The sequence below is a fragment of the Rhopilema esculentum genome, chromosome 4 (genome assembly GCF_057945365.1).
Source record: "Rhopilema esculentum isolate cy_ngs chromosome 4, ASM5794536v1, whole genome shotgun sequence".
NCBI classification, from domain to species: Eukaryota; Metazoa; Cnidaria; class Scyphozoa; order Rhizostomeae; family Rhizostomatidae; genus Rhopilema; species Rhopilema esculentum.
The window spans coordinates 13650801-13667296 of NC_142818.1; the positions used below are offsets into that span (position 1 = coordinate 13650801).

General features: G+C 35.8%; 1 protein-coding gene across 1 annotated transcript; it reads right to left on the reverse strand.

The window, feature by feature from the left end:
- Positions 1–187: 187 nt before the first annotated feature.
- LOC135690859 (WD repeat-containing protein 89) lies at positions 188–14731 on the reverse strand. The gene is made up of 15 exons (XM_065208541.2): positions 14592–14731; positions 10295–10323; positions 10061–10126; positions 6314–6398; positions 6098–6141; positions 5541–5655; positions 5096–5168; positions 4776–4823; positions 4449–4532; positions 4209–4295; positions 3967–4011; positions 3513–3595; positions 1538–1643; positions 1031–1120; positions 188–583 (listed from the first exon to the last, which is right to left on the reverse strand). The coding sequence occupies exons 1-15, from the start codon at positions 14708–14710 to the stop codon at positions 518–520; spliced, it is 1140 nt and encodes a 379-aa protein (XP_065064613.2). The 5' UTR covers positions 14711–14731; the 3' UTR covers positions 188–517.
- Positions 14732–16496: the final 1765 nt, after the last annotated feature.

The following is a 16496-nucleotide window of genomic DNA, read 5'->3' on the forward strand; positions in this document are numbered from 1 at the left end:
CTTACATTACCTTTAAGGTGCTAATACCGATTGTTGTATTTTGAATTCAATATCTTGTTTTTTTTTGGAAATGGTAGCCACAGATTTAATATGGATTTTTCAATAAAATAACTGGTGATTTACTTTCACGCAGCTGAATTTCTTTTTCAATCAAAAGGGAGAAACATTTTATGTAGAGATACATTGATACGTTTTATGTAAGATAAACAATAGTTGATTTAAAAGATGCTAAATCATCAACTATAATATGTTGTATAAAAGGAAAATCGGAAAATTTTCATTAATTACGATCGAGTTCATCAGATCTGGCATGCAAAATCACTGGTCGTTTTAAATTGACAAGAGAATGACACGGGCCGCTTAAAACAATCTTTCTTCTCTACAATGCGCCTGTTGGGGAGTTATAATAGCAAAATAAATTTCGCGCCTAAGTTGCTTCGTTCTCTTTGAAAATCATTCAATACTATGTCCATATCTGTTCCATTCTGGCTTAACAGGCTGCTCTTTGAGTCCCGATTCAATGTCCCATAACTTTATAAGGTTTCAACTCCTTCTTTTTCTTTTTCGTATATTTAGAAGTACTCTGAAAAACAAGGAAAGGGTCCTTCAGGTGGGTATCAATGTACAACCAATTTTTAACCTGGCATAGCTGTGATGTTGACGTTTGCCACGAGGACAACACAAAAGCTGGGAGGATTACACAGATGAATAAAACGGGTAGACTGTACAAGAAAGCAACAGGATACTGAAAAAACTGCGTCGCCTCTTTCGGCTACCTAGTAGGAGGTACTGCAGTCAGATGGACTTGTTCCACTGTCTATATATTATAGAATTTCACTGACGATGCCTACCAGGAATTTCATATTTACAAACTTATTTCATATTTCGAACTCAAAAGAACAAAAGTCACATCATCTCACAGTCAGTTTACATTATAGACATTCAAATAATGGTCATGACGCTAAAATATGCCAAAATTGATACCCAGAAAAATAAGTGCAATAAAAATTTGGTATTTAACGTTTGTTACCTTACTGGGTAGTTCCGTATTATTACCAGTTTTCTGAGGGGCCCAAAGAGACATCATTCCGTCTTCACCACCAACTAACAGCTCATTTGTCTACAATAGAAAACAAAAATAGGACAAAACTTTACATAAAAACAAAATATTAGATAATGCAACCATAAATCGTTCGTTCGTTCGTTCGTTCGTTCGTTCGTTCGTTCGTTCGTTCGTTCGTTCGTTCGTTCGTTCGCTCGCTCGCTCGCTCGCTCGCTCGCTCGCTCGTTCGTTCGTTCGTTCGTTCGTTCGTTCGTTCGTTCGTTCGTTCGTTCGTTCGTTCGTTCGTTCGTTCGTTCGTTCGTTCGTTCGTTCGTTCGTTCGTTCGTTCGTTCGTTCGTTCGTTCGTTCGTTCGTTCGTTCGTTCGTTCGTTCGTTCGTTCGTTCGTTCGTTAAATGAGAATAACTTGCTGCGAAAGCCACAGCGCAATGAGAATAACTTGGTGCGAAAGCCACAGCGCAAAGTCAGAAGATTACCTTCATCGTAAATAAAACACAACGAACTGTTGCTGAATGACAGGCGTTCAGATTTTGAAAATGTTCAACACCATCCAATTTGACATGAAGAAGCTTTAACTGACCACTGCAAACAAAGAAACAAGATTTATCATTCTTGATATAATGTGGACAGGAACACATGTAAAGAACATCAACCACAATTACTTTACAGTTTATTAATTAACCAAAAGGCAGTAATCATGTCAGGTACATGGGAAGAAGACCAGAGTCATCGAGAAACAGAATCAAGAGGCCGCTCTCCTAGAAAAAATCCTTGGAAAGGCGGCTATATCTGTTAACGAAAGTAGCAATTATTTAACAACCTGAAAGTTTAGTATCGAAATTCCTCTTCTAGTTCACAACAAGTAACAAAAACGTATTTCAAGCTGGGCTATAAAGTCCATTTAAAGCTGAGGGTCCTAAGGTAACATTTATATGGGATAGCTTAAAGAAGATGCAAACATTGAATTGCTAGACAATCACATAGAAGATGTCAAATCGACCAAGAAAATGAACCTGCATTGTCCTATTAATTATATGGGATAGCTTAAAGAAGATGCAAACATTGAATTGCTAGACAGTCACATAGAAGAGGTCAAATCAACCAAGAAAATAAACCTGCATTGTCCTATTAATTATATGGGATAGCTTAAAGAAGATGCAAACATTGAATTGCTAGACAGTCACATAGAAGAGGTCAAATCGACCAAGAAAATAAACCTGCATTGTCCTATTAATTATATGGGATAGCTTAAAGAAGATGCAAACATTGAATTGCTAGACAGTCACATAGAAGAGGTCAAATCGACCAAGAAAATAAACCTGCATTGTCCTATTAATTATATGGGATAGCTAAAAGAAGATGCAAACATTGAATTGCTAGACAGTCACATAGAAGAGGTCAAATCGACCAAGAAAATAAACCTGCATTGTCCTATCAATTATATGGGATAGCTTAAAGAAGATGCAAACATTGAATTGCTAGACAGTCACATAGAAGAGGTCAAATCAACCAAGAAAATAAACCTGCATTGTCCTATTAATTATATGGGATAGCTTAAAGAAGATGCAAACATTGAATTGCTAGACAGTCACATAGAAGAGGTCAAATCGACCAAGAAAATAAACCTGCATTGTCCTATTAATTATATGGGATAGCTTAAAGAAGATGCAAACATTGAATTGCTAGACAGTCACATAGAAGAGGTCAAATCGACCAAGAAAATAAACCTGCATTGTCCTATTAATTATATGGGATAGCTAAAAGAAGATGCAAACATTGAATTGCTAGACAGTCACATAGAAGAGGTCAAATCGACCAAGAAAATAAACCTGCATTGTCCTATCAATTATATGGGATAGCTTAAAGAAGATGCAAACATTGAATTGCTAGACAGTCACATAGAAGAGGTCAAATCGACCAAGAAAATAAACCTGCATTGTCCTATTAATTACATCTTGCAGTGAAACGCATATAGCAGCGAAACACTGTTTAAGAAAACCACAATAAGCCTGTAGGTACATCTTCCAAGTTACAAACCAAACTCAAAAAAAAGAGACACGTACAAAGGGCCGGTTTTTTCCATATTCTCTTTATCATTAAATTTATTTCTTTAAATATTTCCACTGTCTAGCAAGATTCTAAAAGTACAGCATTCTTTCAGAATTTTGATTTTTGAAAAACTGTGGATCAGAACTTATAAAAGATGACGAATGATCTGTAAAATCCTCAACAGAAAATTCTTCAATAAAAACACAATAAAATCCCAATAAAGCTATCCCAATAAAAACACAAGTGTGCAGAAAAAATGGTTTCTTAATGAAGGATGTAGGATTACATCAGCGCATGACATTTCCCGGCTTTTGGAAGAAGTACAAAAAATTTATTTACTTAAATACTTGCAATTCAAAGATCGAAATCGAATAAAGAAACTTTCAAAAGATATTGTTATACCGAAAGGTTCCCACGACAAAGAACAGCCTCTGCGATGGTTCATGATAAAACCCATCAACAATGTAATCGAGCTCACATGGGCACTGAAACACAACAAATATGTTTAGTCCTTTTAAAAAACGTATTTGCATGATTGTGTTTAAATGAATACTCGAAAACAATAAAAATATATTTGATTTTTCAAATAAGAGTATTAATAGATAACTTAAGACCACGTCATTCCACGTGACTGCACGTTAGAAAGCTCTCCTTGCGTCTCTTGTAGTCGAAGTTTAGAAACGATAATTCTAATGGGTTATGTCAAAATACCTAACAAAAAATCATCCCGAAAACTTTAGCCTTTACTCAGAATTTGTGTTGGAAATCATTTTTTGATAGATCCATAACAGTGGCATAATTGAGCACGATATAGTTTTATGTTTTATGCTAGAAAAACAAAATAATTTCTTTATACCTCCTTTTCTTGTCTAAGTTCCTTCAAAACCCCCAGTTGATCTCCCTACAAAGAAAGAAGACGTTGCGGTTTGACAAAGCTTAGGAATGATCACTTCTGATCACGTAACCGACATTTTAGGCAAGCATTCATTAAACAACATTGAAATAGATGTAAATTGCACCAGCAAAAAACTAAAATGCATTAAAAAAGGGGAAAATAATTTTGCTGAAAATAATTGACAAGCTGTAAGTTGAACTCACCGAGCAGCAGGCCCAAAAATGCACGGTTTCAATGTGTGTTGTAGCAAACATATATTCGTAGGCAGGGCCAAAAAAGCCAACTTTATTCTGAAAAAAATATGGAATTAAAAAAATGACAAATGCAAGGGTGAAATAATTGCAAAATTAATATAATTCATTGATCAATTTCTAAGAACAAATTTAATCCAATGATTAAAGTTGACCAGATTGAAAGTTACTTGGTTTAAATGAATGATTTACCACTGAAGACTCGGTGTTAAAAACTCTTAACAGCATGTCATTTTCAGATTCACAGCCAACGTCGAAGAGACAGACGAGACCATCCTAAAATAAAACACGAGCCCTTCATTTAACCTGTGTATAAACTAGAGTATAGTTATTAAGCAGGTGTTGAGATTTACGAAACGCTAAAAATATACAATTAAATCTTTAGTGGAAGCCCTTTAAAGGAAAGGGGAGGAATGAAGCCTTCCACTTCTCGACCCACTCTTTCACTGAGGCTCTCGTAGCCAAGGCAGTATTTGCTCTATTGAACTTTATAAAAATTACAGATGTTATTAGACTTACGGTGGATCCGGTAGCCATGAGTGATGTGTTCTGGGGATGAAACAGCACCTGAAATATGATTTGTTTATGCCGTGAAAGATTTCGCAAAATTCAAAAGGTTCCATGAAATATAGGGAGACGTCTTGATGAAAGTTTTGTCTTGCTGGAGGCTATTTCACTATTGAACCAGATGACGGTTCAAAAAAATACTATCTTGACAGAGCGATGTGAACTGAGTTACAAAAATCCACCAGGAATACTGTAGTTTTGTCCCCGTTGTTAAATTTAGCAGAGTCGATTTCGATAATCAAAAATCATTTCCAGCACAAGAATGGACAAACCTGTGTTATGTCATCAGAATGAAGGTCGTCGTATTTCCCATGTTGTTTGACAGTTGGAAATTCTTGAGTGTTCCTGACATGCGCAGAAATATTGGAATTAAAACCAAGTTGATAAAAAAAGACCTGATTAACAGCAGGACTGAAAATTGGAATCGGTCAGAGAATTATGATAAGATATATAACTTCAACATAATCGTCTTCATAAGTTATAAAACATTGGCTTTACCGCGTTCGATGATAACCAATAGCTGTAGCGATCTATAACGACTGAATCAAACATTTAATAATTATAACGACGACTGATTCAAACATTCAATAATTATAACGACGACTGAATCAAACATTCAATAATTATAACGACGACTGAATCAAACATTCAATAATTATAACGACGACTGAATCAAACATTTACCAATTTGAAAAACTTAATAATAGAAACCTTTACCAAGCATAAAGACTGACGTCTTCTTCGTCTTCTTCCCCCATCTTTTCAGTCCCAGCGCACAAAAACTTTCCATCACAGCTTATAGCTAGTGCTGAGAATGGCTCGTGTTTGTCACCTGGAATTGCGAGAAATAAAACATATCAACAGGAAAGCAGACAAGGCTATAAGATAAAAAACCTTAATTATGAATAATCACTGCCCTTTAATAGAATTAACTGATATAATTTTGTAACTATGGTAAATGATGAAACAGAAGACAACAACAAGATGAAGATAAGAAGTGATGAAAAATGGAAGGCATTCAATGGCGCGCTTTCAGCTATACGTTTAACGGCATCTCATACTCACAAAATTAGGATTTTCTTTGTAATACCTGTGCGTGACATTGAAAATGCTACGTTTTGATCAAGAATCTTTGAAAGCATAGTCTTTGAAAGCACTACGATGTATTGTTACAACATGACTCATTAGGGGCTTTGACTTTAAGAGCAAGGCTGTTGATTTTAAAAGTAAAACCGTGTGAAACAAGTGTTGAAAATTTGTGCAAAGCAACTCACTTTGAATATCAAGTAAAACGTCCTGAGAAGAAATGTCCCAGCATCTAGAAAAAGTAAAGTCTGGTGTTATCAAGTTGCCTAACTCTGATTCAAATTGCCATTTCAGCTCGTAGCAATGACAGTGCACAAGTGCACCAATAGAAGTAATTTATTTGCTATCGGCATATTTCAAAGAAGGAAGCTGAATGGAAGCCCAATTAACAATCAAATATTTACCTCACTGTTCCATCTAGTGATGATGACCAAATATGATGCGAATTTTTGACACAAAATACCAAACCAGTTATTGTCTTTTTGTGTCCTATGGATGACAATCAAGAACAAATGCTTGATTAGAATTGAATGACAACAAATGTTTAAAACAAAAATCGCATGTACTACGATATAAAAGCGTAAGCTCGATTATTTTGGAGGAGGGGGTGTGTGTAACATGGGTGGTTGGGCATGGTTGGGACGCTGTTGGGGCGTAGCAGGGTAACATCTCTACAAGAGTTCCTGACAAATGGTCTCAATAAGAAAAAACTGTATCCTAAACCTCAGTAAGCCCTTTCAAGACTTTCATATTTGGCCCTTCAACTCTCAAAAACGTTTCGCCGGTCCTGAAAGAAGGCTTGCGATAAACACTGGTAAGAAATCCAGTGTTAGACTTTTTGACTAAAATATCTAAAAATTGCAAGGAATGATTTTCTTTCGTTTCAAACGTAAAATGGAGGGCTGGGTGTTGGCTATTAAGGTGCTTCAGAAAAATATCACACTCAGCCTCTGGTATATGTCTCATCCACATACCGAAAATAGACACCTGGCTTTTATTAGCAGTCGAACAAACGCCCTTCATGAAAGCCGACAAAGATATTGACCAAGGCAGGTCCCAGAGGGCTACCCATAGCGACACTACCCTTTTGTTGGTACATTTCATTGATAAAACTGAATTCAACTGAACGTGCTGCAGTTTCCATCAGTTCAATGAATATTTTCAAAGACAAAGAATCGCCACATATTTTGATGGTCTCACTCAAAGGGACATTTGTGGAAAGACTAATAATGCCTAAAGAACACATAAAAGATGTTTCGTTTTCGGTGTTCAAGTTTTGCATGGACTCGGCGAACGTAATAGAATCAATCCTTGATGCGATGTTTTGAATTTTTCTGAAGAACAGGGTCCAAAACTTCGGAAAGCCACTTAGCCAATTCGTGTTGTGCTGAACCAATCATGGACAAGATAGGTCTAAGTGGGACGTTCGGCTTGTGTATTTTAGGGAGGCCATACATTTCAAATCGTTGAGAGCCCGTGGGTCTTATCCTATCATAATTTTCTGTCGTCGACACTTTTGAGTTGACCAGTTCCAACAAACGTTCGTCTTTCCATCTAGCAGTTTTGTAATCGATCTACATATAAACGAAAAAGCCGCCATTGTGTAGACAGATGGAGTTCGTTTTCTCTCTTGGTCTCTAGTGGTAATTTTTCTTTAGGCACGCGGCACTGATTGGTCAACTATACCGGTCTTGTGCTTGCGTTTTCTGATTGGCCTTTTTCGATCCACAACTGGGTATATATTTTTCATCGTGTTCTTTCGGACCCTTATTCTGACGTGTTATGCTCTGAGGACCGACGGACGAAAAAGCTTTTATATGTTGTAAAATGTTTGCTTTTTCAAAGCCAATTCCTTTTTGGACTGAATATGAGTTCGGGTGGACCAAAACAAGAATTGAAAGGAACTGAGATGATTTTTAGGCAAAACCATACGTGGGTTTCGATCTTTTTCCAGGAAACATGAGTCTTAGAGATTGCTACACATGTACTTAATTGAATACCCTGGCGAGTCTTATTGTTTAATTCGAGAACATAATTTGTTTAAGAATAAGAGCATAAATAATTGAGTTAAGTATAACCTAATAACCGCATAAGATATGATAACCGATGGTTTTCCCTTATAAGCTAACACACTAAGAAACATCATTGCAAGTTCCCTATATCAAAAAAGGAGCGGATTCATTAGACTTTGAGCAGAATCATAGCCTGAAATGGGATAGATTAGTTTCCACGTTATTAGTTTCAAACAGAAAAATTAAGCTCGACATATCACTTAGAGATTTAGCAACGATTTATAAACAATCACAAAATTCAAAATTGTACTGTCTTTGGCAAATTTTATGTCTTCAGCTAATATGGAATGATAAAAGTCCAAGAACAGAGTCTTCGGGTACAACAATACTTGCTACTGGTCAATTACCTTGATTTGTGCGAATGTTTAGTCTTTGTTTCCTATTTCAGAGGTGACTGACTACACGCATTTTTATAAGAAACAGGTTATAAGAAACGGTAGGCTTAATTTTTCGAAAGTTTAGAAACAGCCCTACCCAAATTGAAAAAAGCTACAAAACTTTTATAATTTTCAGTTTCAACTTTCCCTGTTGACATTCGAAACAGTCTTGACACTGAACATCACTGTATATTGCAACATTACACTTGACATGCAGTTTGCATTCATTCTCAGTAAATTGCACACTCAAGAAGTTCCCATTTAAAAATTTGCTTTGACTTCAACTTTACATGGATGAAGTTCAAGGAACTTAACTGTTTACAGATCTCAACAGAATTAGTCATTCTAGGAAAACAAAATTCCTTGATCACTTTGTCAGTTTATCTCTGAATATGAGTGAACTATTTACTTTACCTTGGAAGCACGTTTAAAAAATTCATTACCTCAGAAATTTAGAAAAACATGTAAGAAACTTTGATAGCAAAACGGCCAGAAACTTTTTGACAGCAAAATGGCCAGAAAATTTGAGAAACTGCCTACCAGCACCAGACCTCAGTTTCTTATAAAAATACGTGTATTAATCTTGGATTCTATAGGCCAATACCCAGCGTCGTAGCGTCGGTGTATGCTACGAATGCCGCAAAAGTGTAATAAAATCTAGAAATTTCAACCTGTAAAGAGAAAGTGTATTTTAACTTATTATGCAGGTTACGAAATGCGAAATAAAAACGACACAAAAGTCGTATCCTTTTTGCAATCCCATCATGCCAAGTCATTCTCCACTTCGAAGTTGGGTAGTACTTTATATAGCGGTTCTTGCCATGCGTTAAACTCCGGCGAATCCGTCGATTTTTCAACGATAAAGTGAATATTTCTCCAAAATTATTATTATTGAAACAAAAGCACATTACATCAAATAGAGAGTCCGTCTAAGTCAGCTTTCTTTGAAAAGATCTTTGAAACTCAGCTTTGCAGATTTCGACGGGTGCAGATCTTTGAAACGTTATTTCCTACCAGATAGTATGAGGATGGTGAGAAATTCCGGATTGGAGCATGCAGTCGACCACAGCGCAATTGCTTTCAAGTTTTCAAATATCCAAAGCATTCAGACACCTAAAAGCTATTACATTTCAATATTCATTGCATAATACGTTTATGAGAGTATTATACTTGTGTCTTTCTACCCTTGCGATGGATAGAGAAAAACAACTCCCAGTTCCACATTCCAAAAATCATAGAACAATGCTTCCCACTTTCGACAAAATTTACGGACCAAGGCATATGGTTGACTTGAGCGCAAGCTTTTATTAAATATTGCCCTGTTCATCAGATTTCACAGGAATGAAATCGCTGAACATATTTTGGAATGCAATGGTGGCTGGGCTGGGCTGTTCAGTAAGAGTTTATGTCAAATAATTTTTCTAGGAGACAAAAAAAGCTTTGAAAAATTTGGGGGTGGGGTTCGCTCCTAGCCGCATTGTTTCTTTTCATGAATTTGATTACAAATCTTTAGCTCAAGGATTTATCCTCAAAATTACGAGTAATTAAACAGGTTAGCCGACATAAAGTTTGCCTAATACGAAACTATTAATAAAAGAATGTATGCTTTATATTAAAATAGAAGCAAATCATACAGAGATAATTAAAAAAGGAGTGCAAATCAATGTATGAATTTATGATTAAATATTTTGAAATAACTAACCTTCAAGAACACCTTGACAACAAAACGACTCTTTGCTATAAACTTTTATTTGATTCTCTTCAGAAACTGTAAAAAGGAATAAAAAGAGGAAACATAAAAAAAATATAAAGAGTTGTGTTGTTTCAAGGCTTTATTGTGGAAATTGTAAAATGAAACATGATGTAACCTTAAATGGGTGATCATTCAGTATCTTTTAACTAAAAAAATGTCTGTTGAAAAAAATTTAAAAATTACCTGCTACAGCAAATAGGCCAGCATCTAAACTAGAAAATAAAACCAGACAGAGAATGATCAAAATATAAAATTTGTTTTAAGTTTTTCAAATGCTTTAGTTTCAATATGAATCGTAAGTTCTGCCTGCCTTGGGTTTTTTAAGTGTGCTTTGCTTCACATAATTTTTTACAATTTGATGACAAAAAAGATAACTTTTGCAGTGGCCATTAAACAGAAAACAAAAGGTGAGCAAGGAGCAAGGTTATTATTGAACAGTCTAGCATCAAGGCATTACTTTGAAAAGCAACTATTTTAAAAGCGTGGCCATCTCAGATGGGGTAGACCATAGAAACAGAAGAACTAGAATGTGTGCTCTACATAGAACGCTATAGCAACAAGGTGGCAAAAATCAACAGTGATTCACAGTTATGTTTAGAATATAGTTTAGGGGCAAACAGTCTTTGGGTCATAGGATGGTATATCAGGCCTCAGTTTTCTTCATAAGCCTTGCAGGCAGCTGCTGAGCAACCACGACTAGGCTCCAACCTTGTTGCTTAAAATTGTCATACATGCTGCACTTACTCTTAAATTCAATGACTTTAACCACCACAAGACTTTTTTATCCTGGTCCCTTTAAAAGGACTGGAATACTTGAAACAGTAATGGCCTTTCATAAAAAGGACAGGTTTCAGCAAGTGAGATTCACAAGAAGAGGCAAATAGAAAATGAATTTAACAAGAAAACATATAACATCATGAAAAGAAAACATCATGTTTTGTCAATTTTTCTAAAAGCATGCAATATTTCCATTTATCCACACAGTCTCAAATTCATTTCCTATTCTAATATAAAGTCCTGCTGCAAAGAAAACTTTTGTTGCAACCAGTTTGGTTCGTTCAGTTCAGCCCAGAATGACGCAAGAAACGCAAAAATGGCCCTGTGAAACTGCCAAACAACCTCAATGTATTATATCTCTTTTTTTAATACAACCACTAAAAAAAATTTTTGAGAGCACTTTAAGACATCTAATCTTTTCTGTTGCCTAAAACCCTCAAGAATATGCCTGCCCAGTGAATGTATTAAATCTCATTTTCTAATGTACTGGAACTACAGTTGTGGGGAAGTGGTACTGCATTTTATCAAGAAGCGAGTCACTGAAGCTGCTCTCTTTGTCCAAAAGTCACTCTGAAATACAGAACTTCTGAGTCTGCCTACAAAACCTTTTCATAAATGTGTGGTGATGAAAAAAGCAAGTAGCTGTGCTCTTTTAAAATCATATTTGAGGTCAGAAATGGTGCATTGTATTGCATGATTTTGAATTTTTTCTGTTCCTCATAATTTCACGCTATCTCCCTCCTTTTTTTGACTTTCAATATGCAGTGGTTGATTCAATGCCAATGAGAAAATGAATCATGTATGAACTATGAAAGCAAGCATTCTTCTTAATGTATTTAGATGAGCTTTCTAATAAACCAGGGTTTAAAAATAAACCGAGGTTTATAAGCTGCTTTGTTTTGACTTATTATGGCACCAGAATGGCCCTAACAACAAGGAACTAGTCCACACTTAGCGTCAGGGTAGCACATAAACATTTTGCATGCAATCTGGATGAAATTCAGAAGAGAAAAGTGAAGAGGCACGACCACATCTTTAGTAAAATGAAAGGGACCATCTCACCTGCACGATTTAAGATGTTGCAAAAAATAGAAAAAATGCTTGTGTTTTACAGGTCAAGCAAAAGATGAAGAGATAGCTCTTTTGTGCAATTTAATGGATATAATCCGCTTGTTTCAATATTTTTTATCATCAGATAGATCTTAAACTGAGGATTTTGTGCAGTGCTTACAGTGATTTATGTTTTTCCGTAATTGTTACTGCAAGGATTGCTCAGTTCTTAGAGGTGCTGACTACAGACCCAAGGGTCCAAGGTTCGAGTCTCTGGCATGACCAAACTTTCACCTAGAGAGAGAAGAGCTGCCAGCTCTCTGTACTTCCAGGCATAGGAATCACGTGGTGTGGTCGTATCGAGAGGAAGGACCAGGACACTGCATAATAAGCATAAGCTTCTCAGTTTCCTAAAAACTGCCTTCAGATGCTAGGTAGAAACAAATACAAATACAAATACAAATTTACTTGTCAGCACTACATTCTTTTACAACATATAATTGGGTGTCAGCCATCACTGGCTTTCTAGCATCCTCAAGATAATAGCTATTCCAATACTTGAATTAGGTCTGATTCACTTGTTACAAAATGAAGAGCTAACATTACAAACAAAGAAACATATGTCTTCAGAACAAGATTCTAACGTTGATTCATGGTGAGATTAACAACGTAAAAAATCTTACAAATTACAGTAATTTTAAAACAGGGCCTGCCCTACCATCCCTCGACTTTGCCCCCACACTCAAGAGATTTTTGACCCCAGAAAATAATCCCTTGTTTGTTTCCACCACTTCGTAGGATTGTGAGGCACACCTGCAGGAGCCATAAGTAATAGACAGTGATTTGAATATGATATAATAAGTGTTTACATGGCAGTGATTTTATAAGTTTACATGGGAGACTTTTATGCAGTTGAAAACTAAAAACTGAAGGAAATCAGGGGATCAAAACTAAATGGAGATGCATATTGGCATTCTTTGGTATAGGATTCAAATCTTTAAGAAATAAGGCCCTTAAATTACTGTTTAATTCCTGTATCATCACTGTGGTCATTTATTTCAGATTAATAAAAGCAAAGGCACAGAAAATGTAAGGGGTCAGAAAGCAAAATTTGTTGTGGAACGTATTTGTCTTTATTTAGGTATGAATTTGTGCCACAAATTTGATTGTGTTTTTGGTTTGCATGATTCATCCCCATTTCACTCGTCTTCAAACAATTCTATTGCAAAGAGATTTTTAGCATTGTGATTTCTTTGCTACCTTCCCTTTCAGAGTGTCTGATTTAATTGAATAATCCAGGGATATCAGGGGATCCAGTGAACAAGTTTTCAGATAACGTCTTCGATACTTTTGCTGATTTCAGGCCAAACAGAAATTTTCAGTGAGGATTTCATACATGCTTAGAGGAAGTACTGGACTCGTTCAAAGTTTGCTGTCTGCCATTATCGTCGTATCACCTGACAGTATGACCGTTGGAAGAAGTGTTTCTGTATACAACATTATACACTAGGGTATCAAAAGTATTGCACCACCTCGAAGGAGGAGAAATGGAGCATGAATGATGGAAAGCTAATGTTATGCAAATTAATTCTGTTTTTAAGTGGCAAATGGCAATTGGTCAAAAACAAAACATCCACCAATCAAAACTCAATATATTTAGAGCATTTTTTTAAAAGATAAAATTTTTCTTTTGTACTTGTTCAAAAACCTCATTATATTTTCTGTGGACAGATTTTGAGCTGCAAAACCTTGCCCTGTATCGAGTTTCATTTCCTTTACTGCCCCTAGGTGTAAATGCAATGAAATAAAGCCGACAAGTTCGTTCCCCTCTGATTTTTGGTCGCCCACTCCTTGGTTTCTTTATTACTGTAACACTCTTGAGGAATCTTTTTTAATTTCCCGCCGCTGTTGTGTGGCTGCATCTATCTTGGTCAACATTTTTTTGAAAATTGAAGACCACTTCCCCATAAATATTTTATAGCGACTCACCTCTCACTTGACAATTTTGCTTCCTTAGGCATGGTCTACATTTTTACAAATCAAAATGTCTTTGCTCAATTTTTACATTTCTAACTAAGTTATCTATGGCGTCAAATAAATTTGCAACTTTTTCCCGCCGAAATTTGCTACAAAATACGCCTATTTCACCCAGTTCTTGCATTAAAATGTTTTGTACTGCCAAAAAGTTTACAAAAAGTGCCGCCATTTTTAACAAGGTGGTGCAATACTTTTGATACCCTAGTGTATATTCAAAATTAAGGGAATCAACATTAAGAAATAAACTGTTCATTGCATGGAATGGCGTCCCAACATCAAAGTTTGACACATGGCCAGCCATACCAAGATTTTTTGGGAAAAAAGATCGCCGTAAATGAAAGCCAACTACAGAAACTTGCAAAAATAGAGAATTTGAATAATATCATAATTCTTTCAACACAAAGCTGTTTCATTTCATTTGAAATATGAAATGAATATCTTTGAAGTATGGGATCACAAAAGCTTCCTAGAAAATACCCCATATCTCCCGTTTTACTTGTTTATACCGTCCCTTTTAAAAACTTGCCCCCCTAAAATTTCTTAAAAAGGCACTGTCTTAAAAAGAAACAAGAAGTTTGAAAATTTTGTCAGCGCACTAAAAATAAAGACTTAATACCTGCATTTTTCTTGATCTGCAAACAAGAGCACGTAGCTTTGAGATGATTCAAGTGACAATCCCGCTGATTTAGCCAGTCTCAGTGGCTCTAAGTCGTCCACCATTATGGTGTGCTCCATGTGAACATGCTGTTGTTGCTGTTGCTATTTTTTTAAACTATTTTAAGAATTTTTAAACCCTTTTCAATTATTTTTCAAAAAAGAGTATGAAATACAAAACAACAACTGCCTATAACCTAATTTATTTTATTTGATCTAATTGATCGTTCCTTCTCTAACTTGTCTAAAATTTGCATTACCGTAAATCCTAGAATAAGCCCCCACGCTCGAATAAGCGCCCCCCTCGAATAAGCCCCAGCCTAAAAAATCATTTTGCAAATAAGCCCCCAAAGAAGCATAATTGCAGAATAATATATAATTTAAAGAAAGCCCCCCAAGGACAATAGCTATACAGTATTACTTCCTTTGACTAGAGACCAAAAAGCAAAAAAGCTACTTTTGTGATGATAAAAAGTTATAATATTTGTTAGATCCTCATAATTTTTGTAATTTGCCAGTTTACTTCATTAAGGAAATTATGTCGTTTTTATTTCAACCCTTGAGGAAAATGCTAAACTTTGAAATAAACCCCCCCTTGAATAAGCCCCCCTCGAATAAGCCCTTACCCAAAATTTCATTTTTGCAAATGAGCTCCCGGGGGCCTACTTGAGGATTTACGGTAATTAATTCAGTAAATTACTTTCTGCAAGTCTGTTCAGGCAGTTTTATTTACCTGTCTATTTCGTAATATTTAACTGTTCGAAGTTTGACGTTTTAAATCACAGTTTTAATTGGTCTTCTAACCATATGATGGCATTTTTCTAGCTTTCGCCGACGTCTGTAACTAAAGTTTTAGCATGATCAGTGGCGTTTTTACGGGAGACAGGGGGCCATGCCATGCTCCTCAGAAATGTTCTTGGCCCTTTGTTTGCACCCCCCAGGTTTTACAAAAGTTACTATTAACAATTTAATGTTTTCTTCCATAGCTGTTCAATCGTTTTTTGACTTTGTTAGGATTGCTCTCTTCTAATTTGCTCAATGCAATTCGTTATTGCATTTATTCAACAAGCTAGGGGTCCTGACGGTGGGTTACGCAGGGTGGGTCCAAAGGAAATATCAATAACATTTCAAAATACCTTGGCAATCTAAAATTTCATATCGAAATTCTATAATTTGAAATTCTATGTAATAGAATAGAGATTGGATATAAGACATTTTTAGCGTCCCTTTTATTTTTAGAAGTATAAATCTTCTGTTGATATTCTAATGTTAAACGCCCAATAAAAATCTCTACCAAAATAGTGCTAAGGCCCAAAAGCAGTGGCATAGCCAGGGTGGGGAGATTGGAGGGACAAAAACAAGTCTGATAAAAGGGGGAGACAAATTTTTGCAGACAACACCCTCAATATTTGGAAAAATGCTCCATTTTTTGTTAATGTGTTTGAAATTATTTCAAACAATTTGTTGATATGCACTCTTTGATAATAACAGGGACGGAGTTGGTGTTGCTTTGTTTTTCTCATCTTTGTCTCATATTGCTTGCCATCTTCTGCTATATCATATGCCTCAGAGTGCCCTGCACCTTCGAAAGCAAATTACTGCCTCCATGGTGGACTTTGCAACAGCGCAATATATGTAAGGATGATTGGAATTGTCTGGAGGAGAAGCTGATGACAGACGATTTTCACAGAAATTGTTGTATTATTCCAAGTTGCTCTTGTCTGGAAGACGCAATCTTACATTTTCTGCAATGGATTTTGACTTTGATAAAGATATAATGGTAGATTGTGAAAACGATGAATTTAATCTGCCAAATGTATATGATATGTTGGCTATAGGTTAAACATCGAAGTGAGTACACCTTTAA